General features: G+C 44.8%; 1 protein-coding gene across 1 annotated transcript in view; it reads left to right on the top strand.

Annotated features, from left to right (window-relative positions):
* The first annotated feature begins 486 nt into the window (after positions 1–486).
* The window catches only part of TRPM4 (transient receptor potential cation channel subfamily M member 4), a 161,155-nt gene continuing 139,391 nt past the window's right edge, over positions 487–22,250 (top strand). The window contains exon 1 of the mRNA XM_068241123.1: positions 487–638. Coding sequence (XP_068097224.1) covers positions 540–638 — 99 coding nt within the window. The 5' untranslated portion in view covers positions 487–539. The remainder of the gene's footprint in view (positions 639–22,250) is intronic.

Below are 22,250 nucleotides of genomic sequence, written 5' to 3'. Positions count from 1 at the left end.
CCTGTTAGGTAAATCCGGGCCTGGTTGTATGGTTTGCACGTTGTACAGTGCTATGGAATATGTTTTCTCTCTATAAATAAAAATAATAATATTAAGTGACATATGCAATTTTTTAATGAAAGCTGAATTACACTGTCAAAAAATAAGATTTTAAATCACAGTTATGCATCAACATGTGTATATTCTATCTCACTGTAAGACATGGTGTAATCTTATTATTGCCTCAAAATTATCATCATATTACATGTCAGCAATGTAATACTCCTCATAATACTCTGCCAATTATGTGAACAATTTTTCTCGTCAATTAATCTCATGTGAAGAAAGTGATTTACTACCTTACATGAGTCTTTACGCAAGAATAAATACAGGGTTCTGCCTATTGACTGAAAGGGCAAGCCCAATCCCTGATTGGCTCAAAGTTATTAGCACCTGACTTCCTTGTGGGAGCAGCTAAGATAACTAGAACAATAGTCTCCAGAATTCCTACACTGGCATGTTTAGTGCACTAATGCACGTTGGCTGGTGACAGCATAACAATGCAGCCAGAGCTCAGATGGAAGCAAAGCAAGAACCTGCTGTTATTACAGAAGAATGTGGCCACAGAATGGATGGGGAGAAGTAACTCAGTGACTCCGGTAAGAAGTGACAGAAAGTCTGCTAAACTTCGTAAGACTTGTATCTGATGTTTGACACCTGTGTGTTGTATGTAGAGGTATTTACTCTCCCACGGTTCTGTGTAATCTTACCACTTGTTATAAATGATAGTTGCAGATTGTGAGCCCCGACTGTCTTCTTATGTGTTGCCAACTTGCCAAGCATCAACAAAAAGGCTGATTTATTCTTATGGATGATTAATATAGCATCATCCTATTCTGTGGCGCTGTACTGAGTAGGAATTTATTGAGACTTGGTGCAGGTGCTCAGCACAACTAATCAGGATTCAGCTGCTAAAGAGGAACTGTAACCAAGGATTGAACTCCATTCCAATCAGCAGCTGATACCCTCTTTCCCAAGAGAAGTCTTTACCTTTTCTCGAATAGATCATCAGGAGGTGTCTGTATGGCTTATATTATGGTGAAACTCCTCCCACATTGTGATGTCAGGACCATGGTCTTCACCGATTGCTGTCTGTGAACCTCACTGCATTGTGCGAAATAATGTCTGTTTCCAACTGCCAAGCAAGCAGCATCTCCCTCTGTGCATAGACCTCTCAGTAAAGAACATTCCGTACAGATCACCTGGCAGAACTAAAGATGTCACCACCAGCGATACATTTCACAATGTAAATCAGGGAGAGGAAAGATTTTACAATGGGCAAACACTGACTAAATAATCTATAAAATAATATTGTAAAATATAAGCTATTTTATTCATTATGTTATATTCACTACAGTTCAAACAAGTATTCTCGCTGTCACATGGAGAGGGGAAAGGGGAAGAGAGGAAAGAGCAGCACCCTGGGATAAAGCAATCATCCAAATAATTCCACTATGGTTGAGTGTTTGTCCCTTGTGTTTTCATGAGTGCAGAAGACATGGGGTGCCTGTATACTACCAGTATCAAAGTGATAACCAAAACAATCAAGATAGATCATGTCTGTTGTTAACTGCTCCACACTGAAGGTGACAGTTGGTCTGAGTCTTAAAGGGAACCTGAAGCGAGTAAAATTATTTAAAATAAACACATGACGTAGCTGCAAATGAATATTACATACTAAGCTCTCCGTCAGTTCCTCGCAGAATCTGACAATTTTCTTCTTACAGCGATCCCTTCCAGTTCTGACAATATTTTGTCAGAACTGAAATATACCAGTTGCTGTCAGTTATTTATCAGCAACTGTCAGTTAAAACTGAATGTGCATGTGCTATGGCTCAAGTGGGAGATATCACAGTTTAACAGTGTGCTGACCAGGAAGCTGTTATGGGGTAAAGGCCGTTTTTAAAATGGAGGACAGAGAATTCCATTGATCACAGTGGACAAATGGGACGCAGGAGAGGAGAAAGAGATTGAGGAGTAGACTACACAGGAGGTAAGTATGACCTGTGTATGGTTATTTTGACTTTTTATTTTCAGTTCAGGTTCTCTTTAAGGCTCTTTCACACCAGAGGCTAGTTTCGGCGTTTTACAGCCAAGACCATAGTTGGCGTTTTCCAAGGTAAAATAAAAGTACATAGACTTTTACCTTTCACACCTAAAGCAGCTTTTTTGGGCGTTGCGCTTTGAAGCTCCCCGGAGCTTTTTCAAAGCTGTTTACAGCCGAAGTTGGCTTTTCACGTTTCAATGATAGTCAATGGAAACCGCCAACTTTCAAAGCGTTTTACAGCTGACTTGTTGACTTATTTTTAAAGGGAAAAAAAGGACGTTTTCATATGAGCTGTAAAACGCTTTGAAAACGCTATGTATTGGCGTTAAGCAAAAGGCAGAGTTTCAGCCTTTTCTACTGCAGCCTCTAGTGTGAAAGAGCCCCAATTATAGACTCTCTTGTAGTGATACATAATGCTGCATTTTATGACAATGCAGTGCTCATGACAAGAAGCAGTATTGATTCAGCATCAGTGTTTTCTCTACTCAGAAGTATGCACCGCCTCTGACTAGCCGTTGTCAATGTAAACAGAAATAGCGATTGGCCAGAGGTTCCATAGTGTCCAATCGGATGCATTGCTTGGCTCTGATTTGCGAAAGGTAGTAGAGCAGTGGAGAACCTGTGTGATCCACCAAATCTGGGTTGGAAATCTTTAAAACAAATTCTATTAGGTTGTAAACTTTGCAACCCTCACCTGTCTCATATCAGATCACATAGAGCAGGGTTCTCAAACTCTGTGTACCTCGAGCACCTCCCAGGGGTGCCTTGACATGCATACCCATTCTTTGTGATGTGCCATCAGGTAATGCAACTGCAAATTGATAAACAATTCAGCGGTGTTACCTACCAGTTAACATTTATTCCCGGCAGCCATGGTTGAAGTTGGACATCAGAGAAATCAGGGTGGAGTGACGGATCAATGCGGCTTGGCCTGGATAGGTTAGGAATTGTTTGTCCAGCTAATGGGGGTCACTTACAATCTGGAGTGGGTGTTGAGGTGATGTTGCATAATTAGTTGGGCTGTTACTAACTGTAGTACTCATGTGGTGAAATGTCTATGTGAGAGCTACAAGACTGACTCTTTATCCTTGTCATTTTCCTTATTTGGGGGGGCTGCACAATGGAGGGAATGTTGCCTCACTGACTAAAGGCTGCCATACACTGGTCTGATCAGAGAGGGATCTATTGGCTGCCCATACACTGCACACATACAGTATTTTGAACCGATTTCAGCATGAAATCAATTCACAACCTGTGGAACTGCCGCTGCCACCCTGCTCTCCCGGCCAGCCGCAATACATCACCTGACCACCGGCGCGAGTCCCCGGGTCCATGCTGTCCCTTCTTCTAGCGTCCTCCTCCGTCTCCTCTTCACTTCCTGACCCGTTCTGTGACAAGCGGAAGTTTTTCTACTGTTTGAACTTCGGGACCCAGGGACTCGCGCCGGCGGAAAGTTAATGTATTGCTGCATCGGTCGTCGCTGTGTCAAACTCCGCTAATGACATGCTCCAGACCCACCAGCAATTTTTTCCGCCTGGACAGATTAACTGAATTGATCGATTTCGGGTGGAAATCGGTCAACATTTGCGTTAAAGTTTTCACAGCAGATACGATCACAGTGATCGAACCTGCTGTATTTCAACGGAAAATCATCGTAGTGTATGGGTAACCTAACTGGAGAGGAGTACCTAATGGGGGAAGTCACTGATTATTTGGAGGGGGATGCTGCCTTAGGCTCCCTGACAAAATATGTAATGGGGAGCGCAGTGACCAATAATGTGTCTGTAACACCCCACAATATACTGTATGGGGGAGCCACCTTGGGAAGGCTACGCACTGTCTACAAAAGGATTGAACCCCAAAGTGTCTTCTTAGAAACAGACAAGGCTTTATTGAAATTCTATAAATACAACCATGATGATCAACCCTTGTCCCCCCCAAAAAAGGGAAAAACGGCCGTATAAAAATAACATCAGCTGATGTGGCACTCAGATACACTGACACAACCAACACACACAGGTGGCCACCACTAAGGATGCACTACTATTAAACACTGGCTATAATCCAGACTATCCAGTTCTTAGATGTTTCATCCCCAGTGTAGCAGTGTCCATCAATTGCAGGATTGGTCATCAAACTGCACGTACAGTGGAGGAAATAATTATTTGACCCCTCACTGATTTTGTAAGTTTGTCCAATGACAAAGAAATGAAAAGTCTCAGAACAGTATCATTTCAATGGTAGGTTTATTTTAACAGTGGCAGATAGCACATCAAAAGGAAAATCGAAAAAAATAACCTTAAATAAAAGATAGCAACTGATTTGCATTTCATTGAGTGAAATAAGTTTTTGAACCCTCTAACAATAAAAGACTTAATACTTAGTGGAAAAACCCTTGTTTGCAAGCACAGAGGTCAAACATTTCTTGTAATTGATGACCAAGTTTGCACACATTTTAGGAGGAATGTTGGTCCACTCCTCTTTGCAGATCATCTCTAAATCCCTAAGGTTTCGAGGCTGTCTCTGTGCAACTCTGAGCTTGAGCTCCCTCCATAGGTTTTCTATTGGATTAAGGTCCGAAGACTGACTAGGCCACTCCATGACCTTAATGTGCTTCTTCTTGAGCCACTCCTTTGTTGCCTTTGCTGTATGTTTTGGGTCATTGTCGTGCTGGAACACCCATCCACGACCCATTTTCAGTTTCCTGGCAGAGGGAAGGAGGTTGTCGTTCAGGATTTCACGATACATGGCTCTATTTTCCCGTTAATGCGATTAAGTTGTCCTGTGCCCTTAGCAGAAAAACACCCCCAAAGCAAAATGTTTCCACCCCCATGCTTGACGGTGGGGACGGTGTTTTGGGGGTCATAGGCAGCATTTTTCTTCCTCCAAACACAGCGAGTTGAGTTAATGCCAAAGAGCTCTATTTTGGTCTCATCAGACCACAGCACCTTCTCCCAGTCACTCACAGAATCATTCAGGAGTTCATTGGCAAACTTCAGACGGGCCTGCACATGTGCCTTCTTGAGCAGGGGGACCTTGCGAGCCCTGCAGGATTTTAATCCATTGCGGTGTAATGTGTTTCCAATGGTTTTCTTGGTGACTGTGGTCCCTGCTAATTTGAGGTCATTCACTAACTCCTCCCGTGTAGTTCTAGGATGCTTTTTCACCTTTCTCAGAACCATTGACACATCACGAGGTGAGATCTTGCGTGGAGCCCCAGAGCAAGGTCGATTGATGGTCATTTTGTGGTCCTTCCATTTTCGAACAATCGCACCAACAGTTGTCACCTTCTCTCCCAGCTTCTTGCTAATGGTTTTGTAGCCCATTCCAGCCTTGTGCAGGTCTACAATTTTGTCTCTGACATCCTTGGACAGCTCTTTGGTCTTTCCCATGTTGGAGAGTTTGGAGTCTGCTTGATTGATTGATTCTGTGGACAGGTGTCTTTTATACAGGTGACTAGTTAAGACAGGTGTCCTTAATGAGGGTGACTAATTGAGTAGAAGTGTCTAACCACTCTGTGGGAGCCAGAACTCTTAATGGTTGGTAGGAGTTCAAAAACTTATTTCACTCAATGAAATGCAAATCAGTTGCTATCTTTTATTTAAGGTTATTTTTTCGATTTTCCTTTTGATGTGCTATCTGCCACTGTTAAAATAAACCTACCATTGAAATGATACTGTTCTGAGACTTTTCATTTCTTTGTCATTGGACAAACTTACAAAATCAGTGAGGGGTCAAATAATTATTTCCTCCACTGTAAGGCTGTTATGTGTGAGGATCAAGGTGGCTACAAGTAACTCTCCACAGAGCAGTGCCGGGCCGAGGCAGAGGAGAGAGAGGCTCCAGCCTCAGGGCGCAGTGTAGGAGGGGGCGCACAGCTCACTCAGCTATCATTACTCTATTGTGTTTGAAGCAGAGAGAAATAAGAAAAGGCATACATGGATACATGGCAGTGACTGCAAGCCAGATAACGAGAGATTAAGGTGTTGGGGGCCCTGGGGCACCTCTTAGTCTAGTAGCAATCAGTGTGTGGCGGCTGGGGGGAGGGATGAGGGGCACACTTTGGTGTCTCAGCCTTGGGTGCTGGAGGACCTTGTCCCGGCTCTGCCACAGAGAAAACACTATTTTCAGGCAGCTTTCTATTTGGGCTGTGTGCATATAACCATATGCTGATGCAGATCATAGAGTCCTATCTTATAGCTGTGCAATGCTGCAACAATCAAACAACTTCAAGATGCCCCACCGGGGGTCTCACCACCTTCTGGCTTGCATCCACCGAGTCTTGCAGAATACAGGGTTCTTTCCACGATAGTATCACCCATAGATACACTCCATAATCCATCTCCCGTCCGGTTGTGAGATGTCTCAATTACTATGTGTCGCCGACAGCACACGCCAAGACGCTGACATCGCGTGTAGCCACCTCGATGCCGATCTCCTCAGCCTACGTCATAGGCCGTGAGCCTTAGGCTCCCTGCACACTGCAAATCCGATTTGCGATTCCGATTTTCCCTGAATGCTATCAACAGAAAAATGCAGAAAATACGCAGCATGCAGTAACGATTAAAAATCGGAATCGCATGTAGTGTGCAGGGGGCCTAATAAGCATTACTAGATACTTGAAAGGGTGGGTGGTACCTAATAAGGGTCATAACAGCATTTCAGTAGAAGTTTTTGCCGAGTCGTACCTTGAAAAAAATTCAAAACCATCAAGGACGCCTTCACTCAAAAAAGTTTGAGAACCACTGACAGTGGCGTAGCTAAGAAGCCGTGGGCCCCAGTGCAAGTTCAGCATTGGGGCCCCCCAAGAATGCTATAGATAATAATTGATACAACACACAAAAACAATCAAGGACAACCACAGTATCCGAGGTGCAAGAAGGGGTTGGGGACAGTTTGTTAATGATTACTACTAATCAAATCAACTATAGAAGTGAATATTATCAGCACAGGACCAATAAAGAGCTAATTCTGTGTTTGAGTGGTGGGCCACTTTAGCCCAAGGGCCCCGATGTGGTCGCTACCTCTGCACCCCTTATTGCTAAGCCACTGACCACTGACATAGAGGATTAGTGCCGAAAGGTTAGCGAAAGACAGGATACGGTCAAGCTAATGGCCCTGACATCACACTGAATGAGGGGTTTCACCACAATATCAACCATACAGATGTCCCTGATGGTCTTTTTGAGAAAAGGTAAACATTTCTCATGGGAAAGGGGTATCGGATACTGATTGGGAAGTTCAATCTTTGTTAAAGTTCCACTTTAAAGTACTAAGATTATGGATGTAAAACTCCATTCTCACCGGAAGATGGATCGAGGAACCCACGGTGACGCGACCCCACGAACAAGCGTTCCCTGATCCATCTTCCTACCACAGGAACACGCGACAGCACACGACGGGTGCGAACAAGGGTTTAAACGATCGTGGCACTTTGATGGGAGACGTTCGTAATCGCTGTGTGTCGCAACACATTGTTTGTTTAATCTTACTCACATACCATGTCATGAAATCACATAAACGATCGTTCGTCACGCAAAGAATCGAGTTTGCGGGAAAAATCTCGCTAAAAGTTGCGTCGTGGGTATGTGCTTTAAAGGAAGTCGTTGAAAACAAAATTGGAACTCACCTGGGGCTTTCTACAGCACATGATTTAGGTTGGGAAGTCCCCTGAGGTCCTTTTGGCTCCTCTCCTGTTCCCTCCGCAGAAATCACGACTGGCGACACCAGGGCCGAGTGTCGGGCTGACACTTCCTGCACGATGACGCTCGTTGTCATCACGGCGGCCTCTATGCGTCATCACGGTGGCCGGCGTGACAGTACTGCGCAAGCGCGGTTTACAGTTAGAAGACCGCGCATGTTCAGTACTGTCGCAGAAGGTGGCAGTGATGTGATTTTTTTCCCTTTTGTATATAAAAAAAAATGTGTAAACCATTTTATGGGCAGTTGCTCCCAGGGTCACACTTTGCTTGGTAATTAGGTAGAGGTTAGGATCCCTTCCAGGGGATGGCTTCATTGCAGTGGAAAGGTCCAGTACGGAACACTGTACATGCAAACTGTTGTGGAAGCTAACATCTTCCAATATTGTTAATTTGGTGCACCTGCTTTGAATGCAAGATATCTATTCTGCCTATAAGTAGGCTCTACACATCTATGCTGTTAGGCCACATACAGACATCAGACCATAGTCTTTGGAAAATGAAAGATCACAGGCCAATCTTACCACCCTTCCTGTAGTATAAGAGCCATACTCTACACAGTCTTTTCTATGGAGCTGAACTCCACATCAGAAAAAAATCTTTGCAAGATGCTGCACACACAGATGCTGTACAGACACAAAAGATCAGTATCTGCAAAAGATCTGTTCCTGCCAAAAATCAATTCCTGCAAATTGCAATGATAGTCTATGAGATCTGCAGATCATCATACTACACACATGATTTAACTGACATTCATCTGCAGATCTGCAGATCTGAAAATCCATCCTGGTGGATCTGATCTGCAGATGAATGTCAGTTAAATCATGTGTGTATGATGATCTGCAGATCTCATAGACTATCATTGCAATTTGCAGGAATGGATTTTTGGCAGGAACAGATCTTTTGCAGATACTGATCTTTTGTGTCTGTACAGCATCTGTGTGTACAGCATCTTGCAAAGATTTTTTTCTGATGTGGAGTTCAGCTCCATAGAAAAGACTGTGTAGAGTATGGCTCTTATACTACAGGAAGGGTGGTAAGATTGGTCTGTGATCTTTCATTTTCCAAAGACTATGGTCTGATGTCTGTATGTGGCCTTAGTCATTCAGATGCAGCCTGTCTTGGGAAGCGCCGACACTTTTTCCTGCTGTCCCAAAAAAATGCAATGTGGGGGCAGAGCCAGAAGAAAGGAATGGCCACAGGAGCTTAGTCACCGGTTAACTACTGCAATATGAACTGAGCTATTTGGTTAAATGTATTCTTTTTTTTATAGGGTCACTTGGTGAGCAGCAGTAACACTGACTGAATGCCCCTTTTAATTGTGCCCACACATGGGTCCTAACTATATTTTTCTTTTCTATCTCTATGACTAAAGCTTCATGTTACAAAGTAAAATTCCTTATGGGTGTGATCACTCTATATAATTACTTGCTTTTCTTGGGAACAAAAGCCTACTGACAGAATTGCAAGAGCATTAAACTCAACATTAAACCCTCCTCCTTTGCAGTTTATGGTAGAAAGTCCCAAGCAGGACCTCTGTTGATATTGTTTTCTTTACCATAAAACATGGGACTGCACAGCCGCCCCCCCCCCATACATCTAAAGGCCTGTACCAACGAGGCGATTTTTATGGTGATTTTTCATGACATTGTTGAACAAAGCCTAGTTAAACGGTTGCACAATGCAGCCATCCATGGCGATTGCTCGATTTTAAATGACCATCACAGTAGATCTGATTGCGAACGATCGTTCAAATCGCCATAGACTTCTGCGCAAAATAATCGCAATTGCTTTGCACCCGTTGTGTGCTGCCGTCTGTACCCACTGCAGAAAATAGATCAGCGAACAAGTGTTCGTCGGATCGCGGAATGATGGAAGTTCTCTGATCCATCCTCTGCAGTCTTCACGTGGGTACCTAGCTTAAAGAGAACCCGAGGTGGGTTTGAGGAATGCCATTAAGACACAGAGGCTGGTTCTGCATACTATCACCAGCCTCTGTATCTGTACTGTGCCCCCCCCCCCCCTGCGCTCTGCTGTCCGCCAGAAAAAAACAACGCTGTGCTAGTGACATGCACCTTGTCGCTAGCTGGCTGTTTACCTTAATGCTGCCTGTCACCGCCGCTACCCCGCCTCCTCTATATCGCCGCTCCCCGCCTGCATCCCTTCCCGCCTCCGTAAGCTGATTGGAGGAAAGGGACGCAGGCGGGGAGTGGCGCTATAGAGGAGGCGGGGAGCTGTGGTGACTGGCAGCATTACAGTAAACAGCCAGCTAGCGACAAGGTGCATGTTGCTAACCTGCCGGTTTTTATTATGAGGGACAGCAGAGCGCAGGGGGGCCCTGGGGGGGGGGGGGGGCACAGTACAGACACAGAGGCTGGTGATAGTATGCAGAACCAGCCTCTGTGTCCTAATAGCATTCTTCAAACCCACCTCGGGTTCTCTTTAAAGGGAAGGTCCAAGCAAAAAAAAAAAAATGAGTTTAACTTACCTGGGGCTTCTACCAGCCCCATGTAGCCATCCTGTGCCCTCATAGTCACTCACTGCTGCTCCAGTCCCCCGCTGGCAGCTTTCTGACCTCGGAGGTCAGGGCCGCATTGTGTACATTTTTACGCATTCCCGCTAGTGCAGGAACATTAACATATACATTTTTACGCGTTAGTGGTGCAACGCATACATTTTTGTTCCTGCACTAGCTGGAATGCGTAAAAATGTATGCAATGCGGCCCTGACCTCCGAGGTCAGAAAGCTGCCAGCGGGGGACCGGAGCAGCAGTGAGTGACTACGAGGGCACAGGATGGCTACATGGGGCTGGTAGAAGCCCCAGGTAAGTGAAACTCATTTTTTTTTTTTGCTTGGACCTTCCCTTTAACATACTTAGGTCTTGATTCACTAAGACAAATAGCATGCCTTATCAGAGTTAAAGGAATTGTCAGGCAAAAAAAAAAAAGATTTGTTTCACTTACCTGGAGCTTCTACCAGCCCCATGCAGCCATCCTGTGCCCTCGTAGTCACTCACTGCTGCTCCAGTCCCCTGCAGCCAGCTATTTTAGTTTTTGCCGATCTCAGGGTCCGCGGGCTGCATCGCGTCCATTTTTACGCATTCCTGCGTAAAAAATTACGCGTTGCACCACTAACGCGTAAAAATGTATGTGTTAATGTTCCTGCACCAGCAGGAGTGCGTAAAAATGGACGCAATGCGGTCAGCCGACCCCAAGGTCGGCAAAAACAAAACTAGCTGTCGGCAGGGGACTGGAGCAGCAGTGAGTGACTACAAGGGCACAGGATGGCTGCATGGGGCTGGTAGAAGCCCCAGGTAAGTGAAACCTTATTTTTTGCCTGACAATTCCTTTAAGGTGCCTTATCAGAGTTAAGGTGCCTTATCAGAGTAGCATAGCGAGTGCTACGAACTTATGCCTGCTAATTGGCAATGACAAGCAGGGATGAGTTCACGAGTGCTCACGAGTAGTGAGCTACTCTAATTCGTCATTAAAATGAGGCTCGATTGCCTCAGGTGTGTGGCTGGGAGATGAGGGGCTACTTTCCTACAATGCTGCCGGCTTCTATGCATATCGCGTCTTGCACGTGGCCTATTGGACGCGTTGCAAGACTCAATAGCTCGCACTTCCTCCTTCCGGCTTGAAGGAGGTAGTGCGCGCTAGTGAGTAGCTAGCATAGAAGCCGACGGCATTGTGGGAAAGTAGCCCCTTGTCTCCCAGCCGCACACCTGAGGCCATCAAGCCTCATTTTAATGATGAATTCGAGTAGCTCACTACTCGTGAGCACTCGTGAGCTCATCCCTGATGACGAGAGCTCCATTAGTCCTGCCCTGAGCCCCTGCGGATCCAATCACTTTAAAGGACATTATCCCTGCATTTTGATTGGCCCAATAGGCTGCCTGTCACTTGACATGCACAAACAACCTCAAGAATCAGAGTTCCCACTCTGAAGTCATAATTGACGAAACATTTGCATTAGGCTGAGATTAAAGGGGAAGCATTTTTGTACTGTATTTACTCTAACAGCATGCAGTCAGAGTAGGAGGGGAAGCACTACTGTGTTGAGATGCAGCATGTCATGTAAGAAAATTAAAAGAAGCCAGCAAATTGTTGGGTGCCGTGCGATCTTTCCAAATTTCAGGGGGGGGGGGGGGTGCATCCTCTCAAGTTTGCCTCAGGCAGCAAAAAGTCTAGAACTGGCCCTGTGGGTAATAGAGAACAGCCTGTCTAATTCTCCCTTCTCAGCAAGTAGTCAGCTAGTGTAATTTGAGCTGTCAGCTCTCTGCCGACAGAGCTAATATTCAAACACAGGAGGTTAACACTTTCTGTGCTCCCAGCAAATCAGGAAGTAATCGCACTTCAGCATCTCTGTAGCAGCTCTATAAGCTGTAACAAGGAAATATTTTTCTTTAAAAGTTAGTATGCTGTTGCTTATCTTCTAGAGCAAAGAGGAATGCCTGAGTTCAGGTCTGCTTTAACTGGGTGCCATGTGTAGCATTCTGATCCAAAATTCATTCTCCTTTGAAGACTCCATATTCTCTGATGACTGCATCTGGGATTAGTTGTGGGCACTTATGACAAGGGAGGTAACTGTTTTTGTGAAAAAGCAGAAGAGTGCAGGATTAATGACACAATGCAAAACACCTTGCAGCCCGAGGCACTGTAGGCAAATGTAGAGAGCTTGTAGAAGCAGGCTAGGTGGGTATCATAAAGCCACCTGAGTGAGTCATCATGGGAACTGGTGGGCTTGGGTGTGTCTCACTGAAGGCCAGCTTCTAAATGTGAAGGGAAGGAAAGACAGCCCATACTCACTACTAAACTTCACAGCATTTTCTCTGAAACTGAATATTTTGAGGGAAAGTATGTTGTTGTTGTTTTTTTAAGATAAACTTTTATTTTTCCAGGAATTTATCTAAATCCTCACACAAACTTTTTGTTGTTGGCTGTAGTGACTGTACATGATACTGTCAGGTAGCAGTTTCATGTCAATACAGGTGTCCACCCTCCCCCTTACCTTTGTTCTGTGTTACTGGCCACATTGTATATTTTTAGGATTGCTATTGTATTCACTATTAGTAAGACTCCTGCTCCTCCCCTTCCCATAGACCAATACATACATACACTGTATGAATAGCAAATGATCTGGTAAATGATCCACATCTACTGAATTCTCAGTCTGTTTAGCTAGCCATACATCTAGTGATGATGGGCAGATTCGACCAAGAGACAAATCTCTCACTGATTGAATCTGATGGTTCCCGTTGCGTTGCGCACCCGATCGAGCAAGTCGGCCCAACATCTTGCAGCATGCGCTATCGACTTATGAGACCAATTTTGTTCTGAAATAGGTCGCATTGTGGGTTGGGTATGCACTTGGTGGCACAGATTTTCATCCAATTTGATTATAGTAATGGAATTGGATGGTCGATCAGCTTCTAACTCGACTATGTATGGCCACCTTTACTTTGCACCAGTAATATTACGTAAGATTCAGCAGAAGTCATGTCTAAGGCCTCATACACACGGTACAATTTTCCATCAGATCGACCAATGATCTGATAAGACGTTGCAAAATTGTTCCCAATCGATAAAGCGATTGATTTTGCATTGATAATAAACCAAAATTGATTGCAAAATTGATTGGGATCCGCTTGGACTGGTCGGAAATTATCTGGACGACTTGCGGACGATCGACCATCCGATTCGAATATTATAATTGAATCAGATGAAAATCGATGCCGCCAAGTGCATGCCTGACCGACCATGCAACCAATTTCAGGACAAAATTGGTCACATAAGATGATAGCGCATGCTGCAAGATTTTGCCGCTGTACCCCCTAATGCTTAGAATCTGCATCACCATCAGTACAGGAAATGACCTAGTTTTTAATAGATATTTATTTTAGTTGATGTCTATTAAAACTAGCAGACCCAAGCCCGTTTAAAATTGGGCTCTAGGGTCTGTGTTTTTCACCGCCGCCCACCGCATGTACTGCGCACGCACGTGCACCCGCCGCACACCCGGCCGCCCGCTCACACACCCGCCTGGCTCCTTGGCCCCGTCCCTGTCCTTCTGTCTGTGTGAGGCTGGGTCCGTGCTGCGCACATGCGCAGTAGCAAAAAGCACGGACCCACAGAGACAACTGTCCCTGCTGTATGCAGGGACAGTTGCCTATTATTATATAGAGTAACCAAGCAGCTCAGGGTGACCCAAACTACTAGGAATGTATAGGGGGATAAAAGGAACCAAAAAGCCCTCCTACTAAAAAAGCAAAGCTTGGTGTAATTTGCCTTAGGGATAATTTGCATATTCAGTAGAGCATTGTGGGTAACCACATATGTTCACTTATAACTGAATTATTGCAAATTTCCTTCTGTTTTAAGAAGGCAAATTACACCAAGCTATTATTATATAGGATTCCTGATCTATTGGCCACCTAATTTTTTTGATAAAGAAAGAAGCTTTATTGAATATAACGCCAGCCACACACGGTATTTATTAACAAGTGGTGAGCCAAAAGGCAGATCTATGATACCGTTTTATTATATAACATGACTTTACAGTAGAGGCTTAGGAACAATAGAGCACAAATGCTAGAAACATAATTATAGCCATATGATCAGGGAGGGAGCATTAACCAGGGAAATGGCATTCATTCTCCTACAAGAGCTAGTGAATGCTGGGATTCAAGGTTCAACTAGTGATGATGGGCAGATCGACCAAGAAACAGATCTCTCTCTGATCGAATCTGTTCAGAGAGAGATCTGTCAGCTGCCCATACACCGCAGACCCATTCCAGATTGATTTCAGCATGACATCTTGCCGGATTCAGCCTAGTGAGGCCGCCTCGTCACCTCCAGCGCTATCCCCCCAGTGTAAAATGTGCCGCCCGGTGTCCGTGCATAAATAGTTGCCCGGGCATGAATACTTTACCTGTTGGTGTCCGCCACTGGCTCCGTATTCTTCCTCACATACACGCGCCACACGCCGGCATAACATGGGTACGTGTGTGACATCACACATGGCAACCACATTGGGCGCATGGTGCAGAGACAAAGCCAGCGGCAGACACCAACAGGTAAAGTATTCATGCCCGGGCACTGGACGGGCACATTTTACACACTAGCGGGTAGTGCCGGGGGGTTCCGTTGCGTTTGTCCACTCCATTACTGCCATGCACCCAGCCGAGCATGTGGGCCTGACATCTTGCAGCATGTCTGATTGATACAAGTGACCAATTTTGGCTTGAAATTGGTCACGTCGTGGATTGGGCATACTTTTGGCAGCACCGATTTTCATTGATTATAATCAGCAGATCCAATAGTTTATCGGACACCTAATGTATGGCCCCCTTCAAGGTCCCGTCACTGGGAATTCATTGCCTTTATGGCAAAGGGCACTAACAATGGTCAACTGAGACAGGAATGGGATTCATGGACTCTGGGGCTGTTATGCCTGGTTCACCCCATGCAATTTTCCAATCACTTGTATACAAAATTAAACGGAAGATGGATTGGAAATGAGATCGGACCTGTTGGAAATGATCGATTCGGTGTGTACCAGGCATAAGGGCTGGAACCCACAGGAGCGCTTTTGGCAGCGTTTTGGCAGCGCTGCGATACGCTAGCACTTTGCCAAAACGCTGGGCTAATGTTAATGTTAATGTTAATGGATGGGGCAACTTCCACAGGAGCGTTTGCGTTTCCCAGAAACGCAAACGCAGGACCTGCAGCATTTTGGGAGCGTTAGCGCTTCAATGTAAAGTATTGAAACGCTAGCGGAAACGCTCAGCAAAACCTAAACTGAACTGTTTTGCTAGCGTTTTGCGGTTCAGCACACTGTAACAAAATGAAAAATAATTCACAGGACCAATCAGGATAAAAACGCGAAACGCGAAACGCAAAACGCTACGCAACCGCTGAGCAAAAAAATACAATGTTGCAAAACGAGACCGAAAACGCGCATTAATCCGCTTGCAAACTGCTCAGACAAAACGCTAGCGGTAGCGTTTCGGGTTTGCTGATTTCAGTGGGTTCCAGGCCTAACAGTGCAGGGAAAGGACAGTGGTTAATATATGCACACTGGTAGTAGAAGTAGGTCAGGGGCTGAAACAGAGAATGCTTAACCTGATAGTAATCTGAGCTCCCCTGAATTCTGGAAGTCAGACCAGGCTGTGCAGGTGATCTGGGCTCTTTGTGTTGTTATTTTCAGAGCCCATAAATAGTTACCTTTAACTTTATTATCTTACTTATAGTTTGAATGCACTTCTTTGCTTTTTGTATTATATTAAATTCAGGTATATGGTACCATTTCACAAATGTAATGCTACAGAGGTGTGAAAACAATACTTGCCCCTTCATGATTTCCTCTACTTTTTTCTAAATAATATTCAGAACACGTACCAGTATCTTTTTTTTTTTTGATCTTGAAACAAATGTGTTTGTATACAAAAGTCAAGCTAAGTAAATCCAAAACACAATTTGGAATGCTAAAACCCATAACACCTGTGCGGAAAAGTAATTACCTCTTTGCTGCTCCATTAACCGATAATCAAACTTAAAATAAAATGGCTAGAATTAGACTTGACACTGCTCTAGATTGATTGCTGCTAGGACTGCTGATTCTAAGGGCTCATTTCCACTATCGCAAATTCGCATAGCAATACAAGTGAATGGGACTATTTCCACTTGTCAGGATTCCTTTGCGTTTTTCTGTGCAGAAAAAAATTCGCATACCGCAGACCGCTATGCGAATCGCATACAATGTATTTAATAGGAAATTCGCATGAGGTTTGGTTATGCGAATTCTCATGCGAATTTTCATGCAAATTCGCATAGAAACAATGGAAAAGCACACCAGCACTGCCATGGTTAAATTTGCATGCATCGTCATCCATGCGAATTCGCGTGCGAATTTTCATGAAAATTCGCATGAACCCGCATACGAATTTTGCATCCGCATGCGAATTTTTACCGCGGCGATTCGCACCGCACAAGTGGAAATGCAGCCTGAGGCTGGATAACAATGTATGCGAATTTAACCATGGGCAGTGCTGGTGTGCTTTTCCATTGTTTCTATGAGAATTCGCATGAGAATTCGCATGAAAATTCGCATACCCAAACCTCATGCGAATTTCCTATTAAATACATTGTATGCGATTCGCATAGCGGTATGCGATATGCGAATTCTGATGGCTCTGCCATGCAAATTTTTTCTGCACAGAAAAACGCAAAGGAATCCTGACAAGTGAAAACAGTCCCATTCACTTGTATTGCTATGCGAATTTGCAATAGTGGAAATGGGCCCTGAACCTCATTTAAATGTGACTTTTTCAAAAATGGGAAATTGCTTAAAAATCTTGGCAGCAAACAGTACCCCAAGCCTTAATTTAAAAAGAAATCCCGGAAGATCCAAGAACGTTGCTGAAATGGATCAGTCAGGATTGAGTTAGGCCCTGTTTACACTGGACGGATCAAAAGTTGATTTGTGTAAAAACTTATCTGTGAAACAGATCCATTTTTAATAGGCATCAGTTTTTGATCTTCGGAACTCCATTAGCGCACAGTCAATGTGACGTTCACACAGTGCAGCTGGAGGAGTGGGATGTGTAGCCACAAAATGCACGCGTTAACACTGACAGTGAAGCATAGTTTTCATTGAGGCCCCTTTTACACTAGCAGGGTAATCCTGCTTAGCGTTACCCTATTTAACTGTAAGGGGCCACAAAAGCAATGAATGGAGACTTTCACACTTATTGCAGTCCTTTGTGGTGCACTGGACATTTCCAACCCGACACAAGTGCAAAAGCACATTACTGCAAGCACCAGAAGACATTGACAGCGCATCCAAACAGAGGCTGCACCCGAATTAACTACCTGCAATAGATGTGCAAAGCTCCTCAATATGGACAAAATTACACAACTTGCATTCAAAACAGGTAAATAACAATAAATACATAATTTTTTCCCAGTGCTGCTAATCATAAAATGGTATACACATTTCTTCAAACAGACATCAAACAAATGACAGCGCTCATAGGCTGCAACTGAAATGAAGACCAACAGAAGCATGCAGAGCCCCATTATGTTTTTATCGTTAGACTACCGGTAGGTCTTCCCCGTGAGGGCCTGTCATCGCCGTGGGGAAGTCTAGTAGGGAATAATTTGTGCACATATTATTTATACTGAAGCTAACGCCCTCCTTTGCTGTACCTGTTTTGAATGTAAGTTGTGTCATTTTGTCCATATTGTGGAGCTCTGCACATCTATTGCAGGTAGTTAATTTGGGTGCAGCCTCTGTTTTGAAGCGCTGCCAATGTCTCCTGCTGTACAAAACTCATGCAAGTATACTTATGGCTAGCTGCATTCTTGTGCTTCTATTTGCATTCAAATTTTAGATTAGGGACTAGTACATACAATAATTTGCATTCAAGGCGTGTATTTAGCCCCTGTGGGACTCTGCTTGCCTCTGTTGGTCTTCATTTCAGTTGCAGCCTATTAGCGCTGTCATTTGTTTGATGACAGAAGACAGAATGATTGGTCCCAAGAAACAAACAATCACATAAAAGTGTAAATTCACACAAATAATAATCCTGTGATGTCACAGGTATCTCACTGTGCAAATAACGGTTGCATATCAGAAACAATCTTGCAGACCAAAAAGAGGACATCGATCCAGCAAATCCATATGTGATGATTGGAGTGCCACTTTACGATAGGAGTCTGGACAATATGGAAGCAATAGCCACATGACAAAGGCCAGGCTGTAGCACAGCAATTACAGTCTCTGGATTAAGACAAAGCAAGTACAGATGCTTCACTGGTTTTTCAGACATCAGCAAAATTGTTCTAATAGTGGATTGTTTGCATCAGCAGCCTGAGATTTGTGTGCGCAATTTCATGCACATGGCTATTCTCCCAGGCTATAGATATACAGTAGCTGGCTGCACTGAGTTACTTCAATACTTGTGATAGCTATGACGCTGTGGGATTGTTAGCGTGATGTTACACTGTTTTTACGTATGTGTCGGTTTGCACCTTGGGACCAACCATTAAGTGTTCTGAAATTTTGACTTGATAAACAAGCAACATCTTGATATACTTTGATATACTGTATAAGCAGCTGTGATGATGTGACGCGCGTATATGTTCTGTATACACGTATCAAGTCATCACAACTGAGCCAATAGTTCTTTACCTTTTGAGGCTGCCGGCAGGGCCAGCACTACCTGTTAGGCAAAGGATGCAATTCCCCCAGGGCCCCCGAGCAATGCCAGGCCCTCCATTTCTTTCTGAGCTCCCTGCTTTTCTACCCCACCCATAAGTCACCTTTTTCTGGGCCCCTTGTGGCATTCCATATGCCCAGATTGTTTTCTCCTCCTGCCCCGTCATATAATTCTCCAGTACCCTGAATTGGCCACCACTGCTGCTGCATAGGACAACTGATGTATTTAAATAACTTATGTCAGGGTACTCATACAATGCGTGATTTTCAGCATTAACCCTCCTGGCGGTTTGCAAAAAATCCGCCAGGGGGCAGCAAACTCTTTTTTTTTAAAAAAAAAATTTTTCTTTTCATGTAGCGAGACAAAGTCTCGCTACATGATAGCCGCAGCTCAGCGGCATCCCCCCAGCCCCTCCGATCGCCGCCAGCGATCGGAGATCAGGAGATCCCGTTCAGAGAACGGGATCTCCTGGAGGGCTTCCCCCGTCGCCATGGCGACGGGCGGCATGACGTCACCGACGTCATCGACGTCGTGACGTCATTGGGAGTCCCGGCCTACCTCTTAGCGCTGCCTGGCACTGATTGGCCAGGCAGCGCACGGGGTCTGGGGGGGGGGGGCCGGCGCGGCGAGCGGAGGCACCTAATCGGTGCGGAGCGGCGGCGATCAGACTGCACACGCAGCTAGCAAAGTGCTAGCTGCGTGTTGCAAAACAAAAAGTGTACAAATCGGCCCAGCAGGGCCTGAGAAATCCCCCTGCGCGGCATAGCCCGTGCTCAGCACGGGCTTACCGCCAGGGAGGTTAATATCTGGCCAATACAATCATAATGATCGAATCTGGCAGATATCGATGCCGCAACATGACCACCCAATCATTTGTTGCAATCGATTTCCATCTTTACTTGGTCAAAAAGATCAATCTCAGTATGCTGGAACAGTGCAGAGGGGTAAAGACGTTTGATTTCCCAGTGCCCAACGCTCTCTCCCCAAGTGTAGGTGTACCCCCGTGGGTCCATGAGCATGTTAATATCTCAGCATCCTAAGGGCTCTTTCACATCAGAGCTTGCGTTGGAGAACGCTCAAAGCATACGTTTTGTTGTATGCGTTTTAATGGGTTTTGATATGCGTTGCACTGCAGTGAGTGTGCGTTTTTAATCCGTTTTCAATGCGTTACTGCACATAGAAAACGCAGGTGATTTTTTTCTTTTAGTTTTCAACTTTCTACATTGTTCCTCTGTTGCATTCTGGGACTGATTGCCTGCGTTAACGGATTAAAAACGTATTAGTGTGCGTTTTACATTGACTAACATTGTAACGCATAAAGCTAGCGTCGGCCGAAAAACTGCGCCTGGGTGCAGTGTAACGCAACGCACAAAAAGGCTGCGTTATATGTGAAAGCTAAAATGAAAGTCTATGGACTTTCATTTCACCTTGGGTAACGCAAACTTTACCCTTTGCGTTGAAACGCAGAAAATCTGCCCTAATGTGAAAGAATGAATCATTTTATCCAAACACACTTACTACACTGGAGTATCTGCAGTGTCCTGCCAGGAGCTTGCAATCCGGGTATATAAATATTACATATACCAATATGGTTGAAATCATTATAAACGCTGGATCAATCCACTTTAGAAAATTGCTTTAGTAGCCTCTAAATATCATCACAGTCAACACAGTCCATTTGTCTATATGTCTCTATGCAGCTACAAAGGGATTGCAGGTCAACACACAATGTTAAATGCAAAATGACTGAGATAAGAAAACTATTTCAACAATGTACTGTATATCATGTTTTCTTCATTGTATTCCTAATCCTAAAGGTGTCATTCCATGTGCCACTCCATCACCTCTGTTCACCCATGATGGGCAACACCTTTATAAATACAATGAAGACTCACCATATCCATTGTTGAAATAGTACTTTTTATCTCTGTCTTTCTGCTTCAAAGCTGACCTGAACTCAGAACGTCCTCTCTGCTCTGATACACAACAGCATAATAACCTATAAACAAAAAACATGTTTTTGTTACAGCTGAAAAAAATCCGGCAATAAATCTGCACAGTTTCTACTTCCTGATTCTTGGAAGCAGACATATTGTTAACTTCCTGTGCTTTCAAATGGGCTTATCTGCCATAGGCAGTCATGTGACACAGGGAGAGATCAAATTACAACTTGTGATTATGCACAGATGACGGGGAATAATGCTGGGTACACACGGTGCGTTCCCGCACTCGATTCCCGTCGATTCGTGTATTTCCGACATGTCCGATTCGCGTTTTGATGGATCGTTAGGTCGATTTGCCATACTTTACATGCCATTCGACCTAAAAATCATCAAAATGCGCTCGGAAATGCTCGGAAATAATCAAATCGTCGGGAATCGAGTGCCGCATTTGATGCGGGAACGCACCGTGTGTACCCAGCATTAGACAGACTAAACCAGGCATGGGCAAACTTGGCCCTCCAGCTGTCACGGAACTACAAGTCCCACAATGCATTTGCCTTTATGAGTTATGACTGTGGCTGTCAGACTCCTGCAATGCATTGTGGGACAGCTGGAGGGCCAAGTTTGCCCATGCCTGCGTAATATGTTGGCGCTTTATAAATACAATAAATAATAATAATAATAATGCCTGAGCTAAACCCTCTAAAAACATGCACGGTGCATTTCTCTATTTTTCCTTCTGTCCTGTGCAAGTGTTCAGGTCCACTTTAACAAATGCTTGTGACCTATCCTGTCCAACTTAACCGATTAATCACCTTGAAGCCTCATACACGCGCCTGACTTAAGTTGGCTGAGGTGGCCGATAACGACTGCGTCAGACAATAATCAGGGTGTGCGGCACCCGACGATCCCCGGCCGACAAATATCCGCCGGACGGATTTACCCAAACCCCGGTGAAGCCAATCCCCCCGCTGATTCCATTGGTCGTGCCGCTCCCCGTGTAACGTCGCCCATAGACCGCTTGTAGCCCCCGCGTAGCAACACAGCGTGCCGTCAGCTACACAGCTGACACACGTGCATGCAGGCTGGCCCAGCGGTGTCGCACAGACTCCTGATTCCTGACGGGCGACATCAGCAGGATCCCTTAGATTGAGTTTAAGCTACATACATGCGCTGAGTCAAACAGCGTGTATACAGCAACCGCAACGTGTCGCATCACGTGAACTGTGCAGTTCTCAATAGACTTGCATGGCCCTTGTGGCAGGGAAGCGGCAGAGAAGAGTACCGCGGTGTGACGCAGT

The sequence above is a fragment of the Hyperolius riggenbachi genome, chromosome 6 (assembly GCF_040937935.1).
Source record: "Hyperolius riggenbachi isolate aHypRig1 chromosome 6, aHypRig1.pri, whole genome shotgun sequence".
NCBI lineage: Eukaryota > Metazoa > Chordata > Amphibia > Anura > Hyperoliidae > Hyperolius > Hyperolius riggenbachi.
Note: the sequence above shows the minus strand (reverse complement) of the source record. Positions and strands in the feature narration are given on the sequence as shown.